The sequence below is a fragment of the Podarcis erhardii genome, assembly GCF_964252035.2.
Source record: "Podarcis erhardii genome assembly, chromosome: 3".
Taxonomy (NCBI): Eukaryota; Metazoa; Chordata; class Lepidosauria; order Squamata; family Lacertidae; genus Podarcis; species Podarcis erhardii.
This window is the reverse complement of record NC_138507.1, coordinates 119878775-119899452: the sequence shown is the minus strand read 5'-3', so window position 1 is coordinate 119899452 and position 20678 is coordinate 119878775. Positions and strand designations below refer to the sequence as shown.

At 44.2% G+C, this 20678-nt stretch overlaps 1 protein-coding gene across 4 annotated transcripts in view; it reads left to right on the top strand.

The window, feature by feature from the left end:
* MSRA (methionine sulfoxide reductase A) overlaps positions 1-20678 on the top strand; it is a 203590-nt gene that overhangs the window by 62687 nt on the left and 120225 nt on the right. For 3 of the 4 annotated variants that reach the window (XM_081855015.1, XM_081855014.1, XM_081855017.1), the window contains one exon: positions 13530-13598. The exons of the other annotated variant lie outside the window; for it this stretch is intronic. In XM_081855015.1, coding sequence (XP_081711141.1) covers positions 13530-13598 — 69 coding nt within the window. The remainder of the gene's footprint in view (positions 1-13529; positions 13599-20678) is intronic. 4 annotated transcript variants of the gene reach the window in all.

Here is a 20678-nt window from a genome sequence, read left to right as displayed (position 1 = left end):
TTTGTTTTGACAGTGGTACCTCATGTTACATATGCTTCAGATTACATAAGCTTCAGGTTACAGACTCTGCTAACCCAGAAATAGTGCTTCAGGTTAAGAACTTTGCTTCAGGATGAGAACAGAAATCGTGCTCCAGCGGCGCGGCAGCAGCAGGAGGCCCCATTAGCTAAATTGGTGCTTCAGGTTAAAAACAGTTTCAGGTTAAGTACGGACCTCCGGAACGAATTAAGTACTTAACCTGAGGTACCACTGTAGTCACTTTCATATTTCAAGCACAGTGTTGCTGTTAGGATCCACAGGAGAAGGCCACTTTCAGGATTGTTTCTGGCCCATCTTCACTGTACTTCCTATCAGCAGCGTCTCATAAATGTAGGAACACTTGTAGATTACCACAGTGCAGCGTGGGATGGGAGGGTCGGTTATTAGTGTGATAGCATTGAGTAGTGGAGGCCCGTACCCATTGGGACCTGTAGGTCAGAAGGCAGGGAGGCCGACAGTAGATGGATTCCAGAAAAGTGACTGGCGGAGGCAGAGCAAATATTAGGCAGAGCCAGTTACTTCTGATACTGTTCTCACACTCTTCCCTGCTGAGTTCTACAAAGGGAGCGCTGAGACCAAAGATTAGAAAGTTGGCAGCTTTGCCACCCCCTGGACTGGTTGTGAGCAAGGAGGTAGGCAGCTGAGGGCTGGCTGAGCTTGGTGTGGCAGTGCCCCATTCACCCTAATGGACCAGTTTCCATTGGGCCATTGACACATACTGAGTGTTGGCTTGGAGAACGCCATGGGTTGCTATGCTGAGCTGACTTGGCACTCCTTGCGCCATTCTTGCGTGCTTATTTGCTGGTGTAGGGTCTTATAGGGCACACCCTATGAGAGTGCAGAAGTAGGGTGCCCCACTTGCCTTACCTAGAATCAACTTTCTTGTTCGATCGCCCCAATGTTTATATGCATGGCACGCATTCAGCAAGCGTAGCCAAGACTAAGAGAGTTACATCCACAGCATTTCCCCGCTTATGTTGCTTCTCTACTCTTTTATCAGTGTTCTGCTCTTCATTTATTGTCTCTCCTGAGTCATCAGTATTGGTCTAATGGACTGGAACAGCCTAAGGTGAATGATAATTACTTATTGAGTCGCTGATAGCCCAGATGAGAATAAGGCTTATTAGATCAGTAATAATGGAAATCTGCATTTAATATAGAAATTTGTAACCAGTTTGAAACAAAAGAGCCCAGATCTATTGATTCCCCCCACCTCTGTCCAGAAAGTTAAAAGTGTTAGAAAACTTTTGAAATTAATAATATGAATCATAGAATCGGAGAGAGAGAATACTTTGGCTGTCATCCTGGGCTTGTCGACTTGGAGGCAAGCTCCAATAGGATCAATGGGATTTGCATCCAGATAAATGCATTTGGGTGCAGTGTGATACCTAGTGTGCGCCCATGAAGTTTGTGTGTGTGTGGGGGGGTACACTTGGCGTTGTGCTAACTGTGCTTTAAAACTCATTGCAAGTAGCTGAAAGTCTGTAAATTTTGATAAAAAACTTGAATTGCAATGTGGGTTGAGTAATTTTGATTGCAACTGTAAAAAATATAAATAATGATCATGATAGCTAATTGCTTGTGCATCCAGTAGCTTAAAATACTGGTTGAGTATTCATATTCTGGTCAGTTCTGGTCAGAACTGTAGAGCCGACCATTTCCTGTTGGTTGAATTTTCACACCCAAAATTTGAAATGATGCAAATATTCCATACGTTCCTAATCAGTACAAGAAAAGAGGGGACTATTATATGAGCACATTGAGCTTCTGCTTGTTTGTCCAGCCTTAGGACTCATTTGGAGAGGGAAGGAAGAAGATTGGGTGTCCCAATCTGACAACTGTTTGCCTTGTGATTCCTTCTGGAGACCCATTATCTCATGTTTTAATCATGGAATCTCCCTTGGCCTGGGAACTTCTTTATCCAGATTATTTCCAAGAGGGAAAAGCAGGATGTGCAGACTCTCTCTCTTTTGGATATCTCCTTTTTAAACATGGAGAGTTTGTTGGACAGGGCAGCTAAAGCACTGCTGCTTATTTCCAAAACCTGTATCCATTTAAAGAGGAGGTGTAAACTGAAACCTGGTTGTAGAGCAGCCTTTCTCAACCTGTGGCGTCCCCAGATGTTTTGGGACTACAACTCCCATCATCCCTAGCTAGCAAGGCCAGAGCTCAGGGATGGTGGGAGTTGTAGTCCAACAGCATCTGGGGACCCACAGGTTGAGAACCACTGTTGTAGAGGCTCTTCACAGAACTTGTGGCCTTCCTTTATTTTCCCTGGCAAGAACTGGTGCTGACCCAGGATACTTTGGTTCCTGAGGTGGTCCTGTCCCCAACCATACGCACACTCTCCACTAACCAACAAGGGGCACAATCCAGCGGGTGGTTCTTCTGCCCAGTGCTCACTGAAACGTACAGGAACCACCCAAGAGCGCTCCAAATTCAGCACCCAACCGAGGCCGCTTTGGGGGAGCAGAAATCCCCTTTCCAGTGTAGCAGGAACCCCCCACCCCAATCATTCAGTTTGTACAAACTTCACACACACTCACACTCACACACTACATACGCTATGCTTCTGTTATAAATTCATAGAAAATCAACCATACATTGGATTTGCACTGTTCCACTTTTATTTTACTCCATGAAGGAAGGACTACAAAATGGGGAAGGTTTGATACAGGGCAGCCATAATCCCTTCAGCATCCCAGCACATACACAGGAGCCCTGCCCAGTTGCTATGCCAACCCTGATGGTCCCAGACAGAAGACAATCAAAACAAAACAACCGTGTTGGTCTACGGCCAACACATAGACCGTGTTGGTCTATGGCAGACCAACACGGCTACCTATCTGTAACAGAAGACAATCAAGATCACAAAGAACTTGCATATGGGAGTGGATTCAGCATGGACTGAAACAAAGGACACTGATCAGATCTTCCCTCAGGGGGCAGGAAACTGCAAACTCCCCTTTGTCTCCTGGAAGTTCCTGGAAGTGACTCATGGGGAGGGGGAAAGGAGGAACCAGCCAGGTGACAGGACACTCAGGTTACCACCAACTCCTCCCTCAACCCCTCCTTTCTGTAATGTATGCATGATGTTACCACCACAACTCCTCCCTCAACCCCTCCTTTCTGTAATGTATGCATGATGTTTCTGGGGGTGGGCTTGACCTAGAGGAGGGGAATTTCAAAAGTTTTTATAAGACCTGGCACACTATTCTTCTGTGTCTTTTCTCTCACCTGCAAGTGAGGGGAGCACCCTGTTGCAACAGTTCAATAAAGGCCAAGCCTACAGGCTGCTGATTTGCTCCAATTTACTCTGGTTGGTGTCTTTACCTTTTGTCCAAGGGAGCCCTCGGATTTTTCCGGTAACACCAGAATTTCCCTTTTCCGCTAAACCCCAACTCCACGCGGAATTCGCTGTCGAGGTGCTGCAGATGGGGCTTTATTTATTATTATTATTTGCTTGTTATTTCCATTGGTAGCCCATCCCTCATCCCGGGGAGGAAAAACTGGGGGGCCAGTCTGAAACAAGATTCTGAAAGGGAGGCCTGGAACTCTCCAGCTTATCTGAGCATTACTCCTGATCATTTATCACTGTCAGATGGGAGTGGGCGGGGGTGGGGAAGAGGCACTGAACCATTCCTGCTCATCTGTTGACTGACAGCTGAATGAAGCTTTAATGCAACCTCCAGGCAGATAATCTGCCATCAAGGGGAGGTGGGGGGGGGAGTGTGTACAAGGAAGATACTCTATCACAGCCTGCATATTGCTTACAGCTACTGACATCTTCACGAGGGCTGTTGCAGTGGGTTTTTTTTCCTTCCCCCCATTTGTGCTGTATTAGCAGCATACTGAAGACGCGCTCTCAATCTCCAAAATGATAATACCACGTCATTGTGAGCCAGATGAGAAGATGTCAGTGTTTTTGTTCTGCGTTTGTACAGAGGGAGTCGACTCCTGACAAATGTCAGTGTCCAAGGGACCCAGCGTAAGCCTGATGATGCTGTAGAATAGTGCGAGTTGGAAGATTCCTCATTTCTGATTCGGCCGCAGCCATGAACTCACCCAGTAGCCTCAGGCAAGCCACGATTCTCTCAACCTCAGCCCCTACCCCCAGCCTGGAATATGGGGATAAACAAATATTACATTCACCCTGTTCTGAATTTAATTGGCCAGTTCATTTGTTTCTTTTTGCAATGTTGTTCTTCACTTTTTGTCCCCCCCCTCCCCAGAATCCCGCTCCCCCCTGTTTTATTTGTTGTTATTAGTGGTTAAAATACATTGTCTCTGTGGCTTGGTGGATTTGGCGTGCTGTTTTGGACAATGGCTTCTGTTTTACTCATGTGCTGCAACCGAAGGGAGTCTTCCGTCATCCTAACATCCAAATTCTTTAAATCCTCCCATTTGTATATTGAGATTCATTTCATATCACATGCTTTAGCTTAGGCAGATTTTATGGAACTTTGCTTGAAAGTGGTGTCAGTTAAAACGCTATTGACAGCAATTGTTACAAGCTACTGCAATAAGTATTTTAGAAAGTGAAATTTCAGACTCTTTGAACAACGTTAATGTAGCATTCATGGATTGTGGCTCTGGAAATTTTAACTTTTCCTTTATGGCCCATTAAGCAACATGGCAAGGAAGCAAGCAAGAGGGAGTACAATGAACTAGTATTCTACATTTTAGCATTGCTAGTTTAATGATTTCGAACTCCTTCCTTAATGAATAGTATTTTGCTGTTTCCATGTCAGGAGAAAGCAGTAATTGTAGCTCTGATGCTTCCCAATTTTCAGCCTCCAAGGGTCAGGAGTGTGCACAGGCCCCTTTCTGTGGCTTTGTCTTTTCTTCTCCTGAGGTGGCCAAAGTCTTGGAGCCTCAGCTTCAGGATCTGTCCTTCCAGTGAGCACTCAGGGCTGATTTCCTTCAGAACGGAGAGGTTGGATCTTCTTGCAGTCCATGGGACTCTCAAGAGTCTCCTCCAGCACCAGAATTCAAAAGCATCAATTCTTTGGCAATCAGCCTTCTTTATGGTCCAGCTCTCACTTCCATACATCACCACTGGGAAAACCATAGATTTAACTTGTGATAGGAATTTTATGGTCTTAGATATATGGCAACGTTCACAACCACATGTACATAGATCAGCACAGGAAAGCCAACCTGGAACCATTTTGATTCCTAAACTGAGCAAATGTTTCTCTGCATGGTCAAAATTGAAAAGCCTCCCCATTGTCTCTTCCTTCACAAATCCTGTCTTAATCTGTGTTTGAATAAAGGTCTGAGCCTGTGACCTGGCCCAGGAAATAAGTATTTTACCACTACAAAAGAATGGCCAGGCTCCCCAGGAAATCCAATCAAGTAACCTGCCAGACAGGAGATAAACAAGGACAAGAGAAAAACAACATTTAAATTTCTGTGATGTAGGTGGGATGTATCTGAGGGGTGGTCTTAGGTTACACCCCTTCTGTGATGAATGCATAATGTTTCTGGGGGTGGTCTTGATCTAGAGGATGGGAATTTCAAAAGTCTTTATAAGGTCTTGCACGCCATTGTTCTGGGTCCTCCTCCTCTCCTGCGTGTGAGGGGAGTACCCTGTTGCAACAGATCAATAAAGATCAAGCTTACTAGCTGCTTTGCTTCTCAATATTCTCTGGTTGGCCTCTGTTATTTTCTCCTACCATTAGGGAACCTATGTAAGGACTCTATATGGGCTCTTGGATACCCCATAAGGGAAAAGGGCATATTTTTATTTACAACAAACTATACAGACCTTTGTCGGCAAGGTGAAGTCTCTGCTTTTTAAGATGCTGTCTAGGTTTGTCATTGCTTTTGTCCCAAGAAGCAGGTGTCTTTTAATTTTGTGGCTGCTGTCACCATTTGCAGTGATCATGGAGCTCAAGAAAGTAGAATCTCTTAGTGCCTCCATTTCTTCCCCTTCTATTTGCCAGGAGGTGATGGGACCAGTGGCCATGATCTTAGTTTTTTTTTGATGATGAGCTTCAGACCATATTTTGCGCTTTCCTCTTTCACCCTCATTAAGAGGTTCTTTATTTTCTCCTCACTTTCTGCAATCAAAGTTGTGTCATCTCCATATCTGAACTTGTTGATGTTTCTTCTGGGATTCATCCAGCCCAGCCTTTCGCATGATGAATTCTGCATATAAGTTAAATAAGCAGGAAGATAATATACTGCCTTGTTGTACTCCTTTCCCAATTTTGAACCAATCATTTGTTCCATATCCAGTTCTAACTGTAGCTTCTTGTCCTACATAGAGATTTCTTAGGAGACCGATGAGGTGATCAGGCCCTACTTGTCCACTACTGGGACAGCTTTCAAGTAGAGGGACTTAATGATCTCTAGTTTGCTGTGCTGCACTACCAGCTATGTAATGGCCAGAAAAAGCAGCACCAGGTAACTTGAGGAACCAGTAGGAGGCTGGCTGGTCCTATAGTGGCTCTTCACACTGAGCAAGTTATATTTGGAAGAAGCTTCTATACAGATGTGCCTCACTTTATCCTCCTCCCTCTTCATGTATCTGTAATCTGTAACGTTCCATTGCAATTCAGTAATTCACAACCAAGTGGATAGTCCACACTCAGGAAATCATTCATTTGTGTGATTAATACAGTGCCTCCCACTTAGTTCATTCAGTGAATGGTTTATATATGACCCAAAGGATCCTTTCCCTTTATGATTCTGATGCCATATCCAGTGAGTAGAAGTTTTTCATGTCTTGAACAGATACTGCAGTGCAAAGTATTTCTACCTTTTCATGCTCCTTATTTCTGTCTTAAAGTTTGGGAATTCCTGGACGTGTCCGCGTCCTACAAGCCCATCCAGTGGGAATTTTTGCATTTTAAAGCAAATGTCCTGGATTTTGGGATTTTTTTTGTTTGCATGCAGGTGGCTCTTTATGTTTTACCTCTTGAAATATCGCATGGTCATTGATTTGGTGTAGGAGGTGGGAAATCTGGATCTCAGCGACCCAATAATACATGTGAAAGGGTTGTCCCGTGTTCTTTATCTTATATCTGAAGTGTTCACCCTTTTCAGACGCAGGACCCCCTTTGAAGCCAAATGTGTATTTGGTGACCTGCTTCTTTAATTTGTTCCCGTATAAGTTTATGCGTGTGACCCACTGTAGGTCAGGCTGTGGTAGTGGGTCCCGGTTCACCATAACAGCAGTCCTACTGGAGAAAACCAGAGGCCCATCTGGTTTTTGAGGGATGCAAGTGATTGCGCTTGGGGCCTTGGGCAATTGTTTGGGTGATGAGCTACTAACGCTCAGCGCAGTGGCATGCACAGTGAAGTTCTCATGTGTCTGCTCGTATTCACTGTCTTCAGTTGTCTGTTCTATCCACTGTCCTGAGAATAATTGAATTCAGGGAACAGCTTGCAAATCTCAGGGTAAAGCAGAGGGAACAAGAGAATGGGAATGGAGAAGGGGAACGAGCACTGACGAATGTATATAAAGAGAAGAACAGTGAGCTAGGTTCTTGTGGGTGTGGAGACTGATTTGCTTACTATCTGCGGTCTAAACCCATGAACCACAATCCTATGTAAATATCCTTAATTTCAGAGAAATGTTTTTATTCTGCCTTTCCTTTTCCTGGCAGTAATGGTACAAGCTGTTTTATAAGCTGTTTTGCTTATAAAAATAAAAAACAAAATAAAAAATTGTCCAATAGCACCTTATAGACCAACTCAGTTTGTTCTGGTATAAGCTTCCGTGCGCATGCACACTACTTCAGATACTTATACTCAGCTTATACCAGAACAAACTTAGTTGGTTTATAAGGCGCTGTTGTTGTTTAGACGTGTCCAACTCTTTGTGACCCCCATGGACCAGGCACTCCTCTCTTCCACTGCCTCCCGCAGTTTGGTCAAACTCATGCTGGTAGCTTCGAGAACACTGTCCAACCATCTCGTCCTCTGCCATCCCCTTCTCCTTGTGCCCTCCATCTTTCCCAGCATCAGGGTCTTTCCCAGGGAGTCTTCTCTTCTCATGAGGTGGCCAAAGTAAGGTGCTACTGGACAATTTTTAAATTTTATTTATTTTTATTTCGACTGCGTCAGACCAACATGGCTACCTACCTGAATCTCTTTTTCTTATGAATGCCTCGCCAGTCTTTTTACTTTTTTTAAAGAGAAAAATAATAATTCCCAAATCCTACCTAAAGGAATTTTGCCCCAGTTTAAGATCATTATTTGCTGACATATTGTACTGAATATTGTACTGAAACACATCATATTTTGTAGCATCAATCAGTGTGCAGACAGTAATGCCGCTTGATATAATGGATGCAGTTGAATGTGGGGTGTCACATCGTGATACATCAACTGCATGAAAACATTGCTGGAACTATTTTAAGCCACCACTGTGCCCTTTGTCAGTGTCAATTTTAATAAGTGAAAATAATTTGTTCCCAGTATAACTTGGAGCCATATTGTTTTTCACAAAGCTCACATCCAGCCAGATGAAAAGCAGTATTTGAGGGTATGTGGTGGGGGCTACTCTTCAAGGATACGGGCTTTTCTTTTGCTAGTCTCTTGGCAAGTGCCACTGTTGTAAACAAAAACCGCCCGTTTTCCCTTATGGGGTATCCAAGAGCCCGTATAGAGTCCTCTCATAGGTTCCCTATCGGTAGGAGAAAATAACAGAGGCCAACCAGAGAATATTGAGAAGCAAAGCAGCTAGTAAGCCTGATCTTTATTGATCTGTTGCAACAGGGTACTCCCCTCACATGCAGGAGAGGAGGAGGACCCAGAACAATGGCGTGCAAGGCCTTATAAAGACTTTTGAAATTGCCACCCTGTAGATCAAGACCACCCCTAGAAACATCATACATACATCACAGAAAAGGCAGTCTAAAACAGAAATGTGAATGTTGTTTTTCTCCTGTCATTGTTTATCTCCTGTCTGGCAGGTTACTTGATTAGATTGCCTGGGGAGTCTGGCCAGTCTTTTGTAGTGATAAATACTTAGTTCCTGGGCCAGGTCACAGGCGCACACCTTATTCATATCTTAAATGTGCCCTTAAGACAGGATTTGTGAGGAAAGAGACAATGGGGAGGTTTCCCACTTTGACCTTGCAGAGGAAACACTTGCTCAGTTTAGGAATCAAAATGGTTCCAGGTTGGTCTTCCTGTGCTGATCTATGTACGTGCTTGGTTGGTACACTTATGAACATTACCATATATCTAAGACCTCAAAATTCCTATCACACCATTCAGCCTTGAAAGCCATGGAGCTGGGAATTGTACTGCTGCCAGAGATCTTAGGAGAGAGACTGGGTTCAGTGGCAGTGGTGTTTGGAACAGGAGATTAAGAAGCAGGAGCCTAAAGCGCTTTTGCTAGGAGTTAAGATTAAATAGCTTGCCATTTGGAACATGAGAACTATCAGTATCCTGCACAACTGTGTATAGCAAAGGGTGCAATTGGGGATTTAAAAGGCAGACAAGACATCGGGGAAGGTATTGTAGCATTGGGGCAAACGCTGTGTTTGCCTGATATGCTGGCCTGACCTTGCAGAAAGTTTAAAGTGGGCCAGGAGACAAACAACTAATTTAGGCTCAGTTTATAAAAGAAAATAAGTAAACAGCACTGAAAACACCCACCCTCTTGCAATCTTCTCAAATTCCCTTGAGTAACAAGCTTTGTTTGCTGTGGAGCACGAAGAGCTGATGCTTGAGAATCAAAGATGCAAACCCCCAGCGAAGCTAGTTGAGCAAGTTCTTTCAATCGTGACAATGAGAGCGAACTCTTCTGCTGTTGAAGAGGAACATTTGAGTGGAAAGCAGCATTAGCAAATGGACACAATATCTCTCTTTCTCTCTGTCTCTGTCTCTCCGCCCCCCACCTGCTGACATTATTAGACGTTTCACTTATAAGATACTGAAAGAGAAAATCACAGTGACAAATACCCACTTTTAAATTAAATACATTATTTCCATCTCTTTCTGGTTAGTATCTTGTATGCAAGTGTGAAATGCAAACCACTGGCTTCCAGATATTTCCTGATGCTTATTCACAGCAGTGAAGGGTTGTTACAAAGAGTGGGAGTTAAGGGGTAAGTCTGGGAATGGGCTGGAAATCAGGTGGAATAAACTTCCTCCAGCGTAATCCCATTGCAATCCTATTGTCTTTCCTGGCACTTGTGATTTATTGCTGCATCTCAGATTGGCAGGGCTTCTTCCTTCCCCCTTAAGCCATGCAACTCTCAGAAACAAGGAATTTACTCGTTTCCTACTGTAGTGCTTTTCTTTTTAGTTTAGAACTTAAACATTTGGGCATTTTAAACTTGCAAGGAATAAATGGAACAGACAGTCCATATCCTGGGAACATTGTAAGCTGCTTTATAGAGAGATAGAGCATTGGTCCATCTATCACAGTACCTTGGTTCTCAAACTTAATCCCTTCCAAAACCAAAGTGTTCCCAAACCAAGGCGCGCTTTCCCATAGAAAGTAATGCAAAATGGATTAATCTGTTCCAGACTTTTAAAAACAACCCCTAAAACAGCAATTTAACTTGAATTTTACTATCTAACAAGACCATTGATCCATAAAATGAAAGCAGTAAACATTGTACTGCAGTCACACAATCAATCAATCAATCAATCAGTAGCTGAACTGGGTTCCACACAGTCGTAAAAAGAAAAAAAAAAGAGCTGCAAAAACAAAACTGCAAAATAAATACAAAAACAGACAGACCTCAGCATAACACTCAAAATAGAAGTGTGGCACTCAAAACGGAAGTGTGGCACTCAAATTGGAAGTGTGGCACTCAAAACGGAAGTGTGGCACTCAAATTGGAAGCGTGGCACTCAAATCGGAAGCATGGCACTCAAAACGGAAGCGTGGCACTCAAAACGGAGCACGTTCGGCTTCAAAAAAAAGTTTGCACACCGGAACATTTCCTTCTGGGTTTGCAGTGTTTGGGTTCCATGTTTTTTGAGTACCAAGGCATTTGAGAACCAAGGTAACACTGTATTGCCTGCATGGACTTGCTGTGGCTTCTCTGCAGTTTAAAAGAGGGGATATTCCCAGCCCTTCCTGGAGATTCCGGGGATTGAACCTGGGACCTTCTGCGGAAAAAGCAAATGCTCTATCATTGAGGTCTGGCCTTTCCCTCATTCTTTCTTCTTCATGCTTCCCATATACTTCTCCTGCTCTTCTTTCGGGAGGGTGATCTTCTGCTTCTTCCAAGTGTACAGATGGAGCAGCTTAAGCCTGTTCTAGTTAATTTTGCAGACTTTAAGAACGGAAGGAAAGCTCTGCTGGATCAGACCAGGGACCATTAGTACAGCATCCTGTTCTGACACATGAAAATTACGTACATTATGTACTTCAATTTTATATGTACTGTTTCCCTAAAATGCTCGTTTTATTGGAACCTGCTTGGCTTTGCCTCATGACCATTGCTGGTCAATTTTTTGTTTTTTGCAAAAGTTCCCGCAGGATTGCATGCTAATTGCATTGGTGTGGTCTCATCAAAGCCAATGGAATTTGACGTTAAAATGTCTGGGCACTGTTGCAGATATTGCTGTAAAGGTTTTTTAGATCTCTGACATAATGGGAGGTTGTTTAAGAAAATTAATGGAGCTCTATATTTTCTTTAGACCCGTGTGTAACAACAGCACAATAAATCGGTATTGAAATAAAATACAGAAGTGAATTTCTTTTTCACACAGGCATAATTGAAAGCAAGTATTTTAAAAGCCTATTAGCTATAAATAACAAGTATCTAACAAAGTAACCATTATTGATTATATGTGGTGGAGACATTAACAGTTCAAGCTAAAATTATTGAGCTCTCATGAAAATAAAGAGCTGGGTCTTTTAGGCCATGACAACCAACCCCTAGGTGTTACCTTCCTGTGGCCTTGAAGGTAATGCCCACCGCAGAACGCCCTCATGAGAGAATAGGCATGGATAAAATTCTCTGTGCCAAATGCCTGGAAGTGTAGACTTGATTTTGACCAAACTATGCCTCCTAGAGCAAAATGTACACCAGGAGGCTTAATTTGGTCAGAATCAAGTATACACATCCAGAGTTAACACTAAATGCAGTACTTCCGGTAAAAGCAGAGACATCACCTTGCCAACAAGGTCGGGAAAGATGGAGGGCACAAGGAGAAGGGGATTACAGAGGACGAGATGGTTGGATAGTGTTCTCGGAGCTACCAGCATGAGTTTGACCAAACTGTGGGAGGCAGTGGAAGACAGGAATGCCTGGCATGCTCTGGTCCATGGGGCCACGAAGAGTCGGACACGACTAAACGACTAAACAACTAAACAACAACAACAAGTCGCTAAAGGGCCGTGAAAATTTGTGTCCCAGGCTTTATAGACTTGTCTACCCATGTGCTATCGGAAACCAAAGGGGCTCACTGGTTGCCAGATGTGAAATATACGTATTGACATTATTTTCAGCTCTCCCACCCCACTACTGTCTTTGGTGTCCCCACCCCTTCCTCCTGGAAGCACATTAAAAAAAATGACATAAGGAATTGCCATTTGCAGTAAGCAAGAGGTTTTTTTATGTTTGTTCACACACAACAATTTTTATTTACAGCAGGTCTTCTAGATTTAAGGACCCCAATTCAAATGTTATGGGTGTTACAGAGGCAAGGTGACCAAGTAAGCTACATGAAGAATATAACAGGCCCTCCAATACTGTCACACCTAGGGACAGGATACTGAGGGGAGCAGACCCAGACCCCAGTCTATTCTGTTTTCAGGAGTTTAGCTCACATTAGTGATCCAGGTGGCAGGTGGGCTTCCTGGCTATGGAGCAAGTGTGTTCAGGGATGCTGTTGCCTGGCAAACTATACCATATAGGTACATATACATGATAAAGGTAAAGGTAAAGGGACCCCTGACTGATAGGTCCAGTCACGAATGACTCTGGGGTTGCGGCACTCATCTTGCTTTACTGGCCGAGGGAGCCAGCGTACAGCTTCCGGGTCATGTGGCCAGCATGACTAAGCCGCTTCTGGTGAACCAGAGCAGCTCATGGAAATGCTGTTTACCTTCCCGCCAGAGTGGTACCTATTTATCTACTTGCACTTTGACGTGCTTTCAAACTGCTAGGTTGGCAGGAGCAGGGACCGAACAACGGGAGCTCACCCCGTTGCAGGGATTCGAACCGCCGACCTTCTGATCAGCAAGTCCTAGGTTCTGTGGTTTTAACCCACAGCGCCACCTGCGTCCCACATATACATGATACATAACCCCCCCAAAACAAACAAACAAACAAACAAACAAACAAACAAACCTGAAAAGCAGAATCTTTTAGTTTCAGGCAATTTTAAAAAGTTTTCTCTACAAGAAGTGCCGTTTGACAATTGCCTTTATCATCATTGCTACGAATAAAGGATTTAGCATTAACCCATGCTAGTTGAGGTATCGAAGATATAAATATGTTTTAGGGGCTTGTTCCCATGATACATTTTCTTACCTGACAGGTAGCTTTTTCCTTCTTTCTTAGATAAACACCATGTGAATGGAAACAGCATGGTCGAACCTTTTCCAGAGGGAACACAAATGGCAATATTTGGTAAGTTTTTCTATTATTAATAATATTGACTATCAGTGCAGCTCTTTGTGTGTGCTGTATAAAATTATTTACAATTATTATTCCACTTGGTTGTTGTTAGTATTCCCTACTCCTTGGTGGCTCATTCAAGATGACTGAGTGAGCTTCAAGGCTGAGCAGGGACTTGAATCCAAATGTGGCAAACCTTGCAACCTTGGCTATCATTCATGGTTGGTTGGTTGGTTGGTTGGTTGGTTTTTGAGAGAAACAAACCATGAGCTCATGTTTAGATGACACAACAAGCCAAGGCTTGTGATTTGTTGCTCCTAGTGTGGAGGAGGACTTTTGGGCAATGAGCACACAATGGTTTAAATGTGACATGTGAATGCAGCCCTACAGTGAATACAGCCCTACATTTTTATTGATTTTACTTCTTATAAATTGCTCAGTTACAAGTCCTTCCTTCTGCTTTTGAGTGTTACGAGTTCATATATTTTGGTTTGGAATTTGGGAGCAACCAGGACCTCTCTGAACATTCAGTTGAGAATCATTGATTAAAAAAAGAAGTAATCACTGGTATAGATAAAAGGATTAAAAGTTCAGGAGACATTTCAATATATATGCTCACTGATGCTCATGCACAGCTCCCTAACCAAACAATGCTTTCTCGTTTTTTAGAACAGTTGCATCTTCTAAATACTTTAAACTTAATTCTTTTTCAGTTTATTATACTTATAATCATTTGCACTGGAAAACAAATTGAGAGTAATTTTTTTGGATTGAAAACGTTCCATTTCACCTTTTAAACTAGGCAAATTGTTACACGAGGCATGGAGAAGCAACGGAATTGGGCTCTAGATTCCTTCAAAACATCTGCAGTTACTGTGACATTACCAAGGACATTTTTGAAGTACACTGTAATACGGGAATAATACGGGAAACTGTCCTTGATTAAGGTTGCATTAGCATTCTCTTATTTCAAAGGATCACATATTTATCTTTTTATGCTTTCTCTCTGATTTTTGTTCTTGAAGAAAAAGGCAATGCAACTGTAAACTCTTGAGTGTATGTGTAGGTCCTGTTTATGCTCTCTTTCATGGTCTTTTCCCCAAGGTACCATAATTTGTATTTTTCATTCTGACATTTTGCAGTTTATGTTTTATTTTTCATCTGCTCAGCTTGTATCTTCTTTATCCGTCTCAATGCACGTTGAGTTTGATGTCAGTGCAAATTGCTTTTCAAAGGAGACTTTTTGATCTGCAGAATACTCTTTTCAGAAGCATAGCATTCTTTCTGGAAGTGTAAAATTCTTAAAATATTCTCCCTGGAGTAGTTGTAGGAACAGACCACCTGCTTGGGTTCAGTGCAGAGTTAGATAAACATATATGTTGTATATCTTGTCATTTCTGTTCCTCTGCTGCAGAAGGGACTTCCATAACTAAGGGGTGGGGTATGCTGTGTGGTATTGGTGTGCCCCAATAATATTGCCCTTGGAAATGATTGGCTGATCAGATCACAGTCTGAGACAGTGGGCCATATCTTTCTATGTCTATATGTGTGCATGTATGTACATACAGGGGACGCGGGTGGCGCTGTGGGTTAAACCACAGAGCCTAGGACTTGCCAGTCAGAAGGTCGGCGGTTCGAATCCCCGCGACGGGGTGCGCTCCCGTCGCTCAGTCCCTGCTCCTGCCAACCTAGCAGTTCAAAAGCACATCAAAGTGCAAGTAGATAAATAGGTACTGCTCTGTCGGGAAGGTAAATGGCGTTTCCGTGCGCTGCTCTGGTTCGCCAGAAGCGGCTTAGTCATGCTGGCCACATGACCCGGAAGCTGTATGCCAGCTCCCTCGGCCAATAAAGTGAGATGAGCACCGCAACCCCAGAGTCAGCCACGACTGGACCTAATGGTCAGGGGTCCCTTTACCTTTATGTACATACAGTGTATGTGGAACATTTCTCTGAAATGCGCAGCCTTCATGTCATTCCAAGGTACTTGTTCCCTGAGGACACCTGGCCTCTGGCACACTGGGCTTTGCTGCAGTTCACCAGCCGATTACTTTCCAGGTGTTTGGGGAGAAAAAGGAAGAGAGCTCAAGATGCACAGTAGTATGTTTCGTTGAACCCCAGGCTTCGCTGGGCTGAATAAAACATGTATTTGCGTACCTGGAGGTCTCCATGCTTCTTTTCTAGAATTGGCGCCTTCTTATTTCCTCCCCTCATGTTTTTGCAGCCTGAGGCAGGGAGCAAAGTTCCTTGTTGCCCACAGGATGTGGCTGGTTGGGTGAACTTTGCTTGTGCATTCATGCTTTATGGTGACTTGTGAGGAGTCTGTTGAGTGGATGCTTATAGATTTGGTATTTGGTTGGAGTAGCTGGCCTCTCGGCCCTTTCCAACTCGACAATTCTATAAAGAACTCTAAGATCTGGTAGAACTCAAACTCCATCCCTGTGGGCTCATGGCTCACTCTCTTTGACTTCTGGGATCTTTTGCCTGCTGCTGAGTTCTAGAGCAGCCTTTCCTTTATTTCATTCCACAGAACGGTAGAATGGTGTTACTCTCTCCCCCACCCCATACCAGGCACTTCAGTGTATCTGTTCCCACCCCCTTTGATTTTGAACCTGCCTGGAAAATAAGATCTTTATTGGGCACTCTTCTCTAGGTGCTCTTGCCGTTTGAGGTTAGGAAGGGTGGTGACTGCAGATAGCAATAATAATAATAATAATAATAATAATAATAATTTATTATTTATACCTCGCCGAAGAATTGATGCTTTTGAATTATGGTGCAGGAGGAGACTCTTGAGAGTCCCATGGACTGCAAGAAGATCAAACCCATCCATTCTGAAGGAAATCAGCCCTGAGTGCTCACTGGAAGGACAGATCGTGAAGCTGAGGCTCCAAGACTTTGGCCACCTCATGAGAAGAGAAGACTCCCTGGAAAAGACCCTGATGTTGGGAAAGATGGAGGGCACAAGGAGAAGGGGACGACAGAGGACAAGATGGTGGGACAGTGTTCTCAAAGCTACCAGCATGAGTTTGACCAAACTGTGGGAGGCAATGGAAGACAGGAGTGCCTGGTGTGCTCTGGTCCATGGAGTCACGAAGAGTCGGACACGACTAAACGACTAAACAACAACAACATTATTTATACCCCACCCATCTGGCTGGGCTTCCCCAGCCACTCTGGGCAGCTTCCAACAAAATATTAAAATACTGTAGTACATCAAACATTAAAAGCTTCCCTAAACAGGGCTGCCTTCAGATGTCTTCTAAAAGTCTGGTAGTTGTTCTTCTCTTTGACATCTGATGGGAGGGCATTCCACAGGGTGGGTGCCACTACCGAGAAGGCCTCTCGCAGTGAGGAAACTGCCAGAAGGCCCTCGGCGCTGGACCTGAGTGTCTGGGTAGAATGATGGGGATAGAGGGAGGAATTCAACATCACACTAAAAATACATTCTGTCAGTACAAGCATATCTGCTTGCCCAACTGAACGACCTCCCCTCTCCTCCTCCTGTGTATTTTTCTGGGGGTTCCCCTGACTCTCCCAAGCCAATTTTGGGGGTGGTGTGAGGGGAGGAGTGGGGAAAGCCCCGTTGCAGGCTCCTGCTGGGGATACTACTTAGTTGAATTCATTCCAGAGTTTTTTCAGTGGTAGTACCCTGACTCTGGGACTCATCTGCCCCGAAGCATGCATTCCTGTTGCCTTCATTACTATATATCACCCGGTGCTATACCAGCTGCACTGGCTCCCGGTGGAGTACAGGATCAGGTTTAAAGTGCTGGTTTTAACCTTTAAAGCCCTATACGGCCTAGGACCCTCGTACCTACGGGACCGCCTCTCCTGGTATGTCCCACAGAGAAACTTACGGTCTTCAAATAAAAACATCTTGAAGGTCCCAGGCCACAGAGAGGTTAGGCTGGCCTCAACTAGAGCCAGGGCTTTTTCGGCTGTGGCCCCGATCTGGTGGAACACTCTGTCACAAGAGATTAGGGCCCTGCGGGACTTGACATCCTTCTGCAGGGCCTGCAAGACAGAGCTGTTCCACCAGGCCTTTGGCCAGGGCACAGCCTGACTCCCTCCTTCGGCAATCTTCGCGGAGCTCTGGCCCAATGGTTGCCAGTGGTTTAATTTCAATTAATTTTATAAGGAATGATTTTAGAGTTGTGTTGTGTTGTACTGTTGTACTGTTTTATTGTTGTTACCAGCCCTGAGCCCGGCTTCGGCTGGGGAGGGCGGGATATAAATAAATTATTATTATTATTATTATTATTATTATTATTATTATTATTATTATATTTTATTCACCCGGGGAAGTCCAGCATCTCTTTGGCTTGCACTCTCCAGCCTCCTTTGGAGCAGAGTGTGTCACACGATCTGAAAAACAAAAACTCACAACCCTCACTTTGTCTATTAATTGACTCAAGTGGGATGCATGTTCTTCGGAAGTAGATGATCAGTTTTGATGCTGGGATTCTATGTTCATGATATTGTTGTGTCTGGAGAACTTTTCAATTTCCCTAATGCTGCCTAGAACTGGCAAAAGTGTACAAATGATTCCTAGGTAGTTTCGAATCCAGGCCCTGCTTTGGGCCAGTTCTCTTGAGCTTCAGCTGTCAAATTTAATCACATACCTTCAAGCTATTCTCTGGGCTGTGGACATGGCCACAGTGGCCAGCGGTCTATTAATCAGTTGCAGAGGTAGTGATAACTTCCCAGGGAAAGCTAACTAAACATGCTTATTTTCCCAGGCATTCTGACATGTTGTTTTTAGCCCTGTTTGAGGGTCCTAATCTTGTCTTACCAGCTGAAAGTACCTGACATTGCTGGGGAATTCCAATAAACCAAAGAATACTGAGAATCATAAATGGCTAATATAATTGGTTAGTTTCTAGGGCTATACCTGCTCCTACCCTCTGGGATGACCCAGGAAACACCTGACCTGGATCTGGCACGATATCAATTGGGGGGGGTGGAGCTAATACTTAATTGGTTTTTTTTTTATTTTACAAAAGCCTATACAGTGGGGGAAGGAGGCACTGTGTCTTCTGCCCGGCTCCTGACCACACTGCATAGAGCAGGAGGGTTCAATCCTGCTAGGTCTTGCTTTGCAAGCGTGTACTCCGACTGGTACTGTTTGGGAAGCAAATGGTTTTGTGACCTAGAATACAATTCCGCACAGTCTCTGTTCAGTTCTTTTCATACATTGCTGGATACAGAATATTCTGGATGTACAATTATTCTTAGATTGTCATTATATTGTCTCTTTGTTTTTAGTACATTTCAACCAGCAACAAAGGTAGGAGCCGGCCAGAGTACATGACTTAGTTTGAAGTTGGTTTCTGAAGTATCAAAGGAAGGCCATACCTTTGTAATCCGTTTGATGGCGGGTACGGCTTTGTTCTGTTAACTGAGCTTTCAAAGAATCTTTGAAATTGGCAGAAGGCAGCAGAGCTCTTGTGATTCACTCCTAGAGAGGACCTGGCCTGAAACACTTTTGAAACAGGAAAAGCAAAAAGAGAAAGAAAAGAACGCACCACAGGATGTCCAGTAGAACCCGGCCCTAAAAATAAAAGATGGAAAGCAAAAAACAAATCCCAAACCCATCTGGAGTCGAAGTTTAACTTTTGGGGCCAGTGGGCCCGTTTTGAATTTTGAGAAACTGCTCTGGGTTGCCAGTTGCATAGTTCAGTGTTTCCCAACCTTTGGCCTCCAGCTGTTTTTGAACTACAATTCCCATCATCCCTGACCACTGGTCTTGCTAGCTAGGGATGATGGGAGTTGTAGTCCAAAAACAGCTGGAGGCCCAAGGTTGGGAAACACTGGCATAGTTGATGCCTTGGAATGTGGCACAAAATGGCTGCCATGGGGGCACAGCATAACACAAAATGGCTGGCACGTTTAAAAGAGAAGAAAATGAGATTGGACAGAGGAAGCAGCTGCCTCTTCTGCCCAGCTGGCAGCAACACCATCCTGAGCATTCAGGTGTACCATTCTTTTCAATTAAGTGGCTGGCAGGCAGCAGCAGTGGTGTAGGCAAAGATGCCATTGCTCCTTATGAGAGCTGCTACACCACTGAGCCTACCTAGTGGCCGTGAAGGCAGCAAAGAAGGCATACTTTGCTGCCTCCATTGCATCCTCATTGTGCCACACTGGGTAGTGTGGGGCCTTTTACAGTCTGACCCAAAGGAGGTGGCAGAACTGATGGTAGCTGGCTGTCACTTGTTTGCAAAGCATTTTGAGGATAAAATTGCTTGCATCCACCAGGACCTTGACTCCACTGTTAAAGTCGATGAATATTGAGAGGTGTCCTGTTATGTTGGATGAATTTCAGATGGTAAGGCTCGAGGATATGGACAAGATGTTTCTTTCTTTCAGGGCAACCGCTTGCACACTGGACCCTTGCCCCTCTTGGCTGATAAAAACTGGCAGGGAGGGAATTGCTGGCTGGCCAGGGAGATGATTAATGCCTCCTTGAGAGAGGGGGTGGTCCCCTGACTGCTTGAAGGAAGCAGAGATAAGACCACTCTTGAAGAAACCCACCTTGGATTTGGAAGATCTAAGTAACTATTGTCCAGTGGTCAACCTCCCCTTCTTGGACAAGGTTCTTGAGAGGGTGGTTGTGGACCAGATCCAGGCACTTTTGAAGGAAACAGATTTTCTTGATCCATTTCAATCAGGTTTAGGCCTGGTGTTGGCATAGAAACTGCTTTGGTGGCCTGTATCATGATGTCTGTTGGGAGAGAGACGGGGGAGATGTGGAGCCTTCAATGTGGGGTTCCTCAGGCTTCAATTTTATCTCCCATGCTGTTTAACATCTACAAGAAACCAGTGAATGGGGTCATTCAGAGTTTTGAAGTAGGTTGTCAGCAATGTGCTGATGACACACAGCTCTACTTCTCTTTTATATCGGCTGGTGTGGCAGTGGATGTGCTGGACCATTGCCTTGCCTCCTCAATGGACTGGATGAGAGCCAACAAACTGAAGCTTAATCCAGATAAGACGGAGGCACTCTTAGTGGGTGGCTTCCTAGACCAGATGGATGGGAGGTTGTCTGCTCTTGTTGGTTTTGCACTGCCTCTGAAGGAGTGGGTACACAACGTG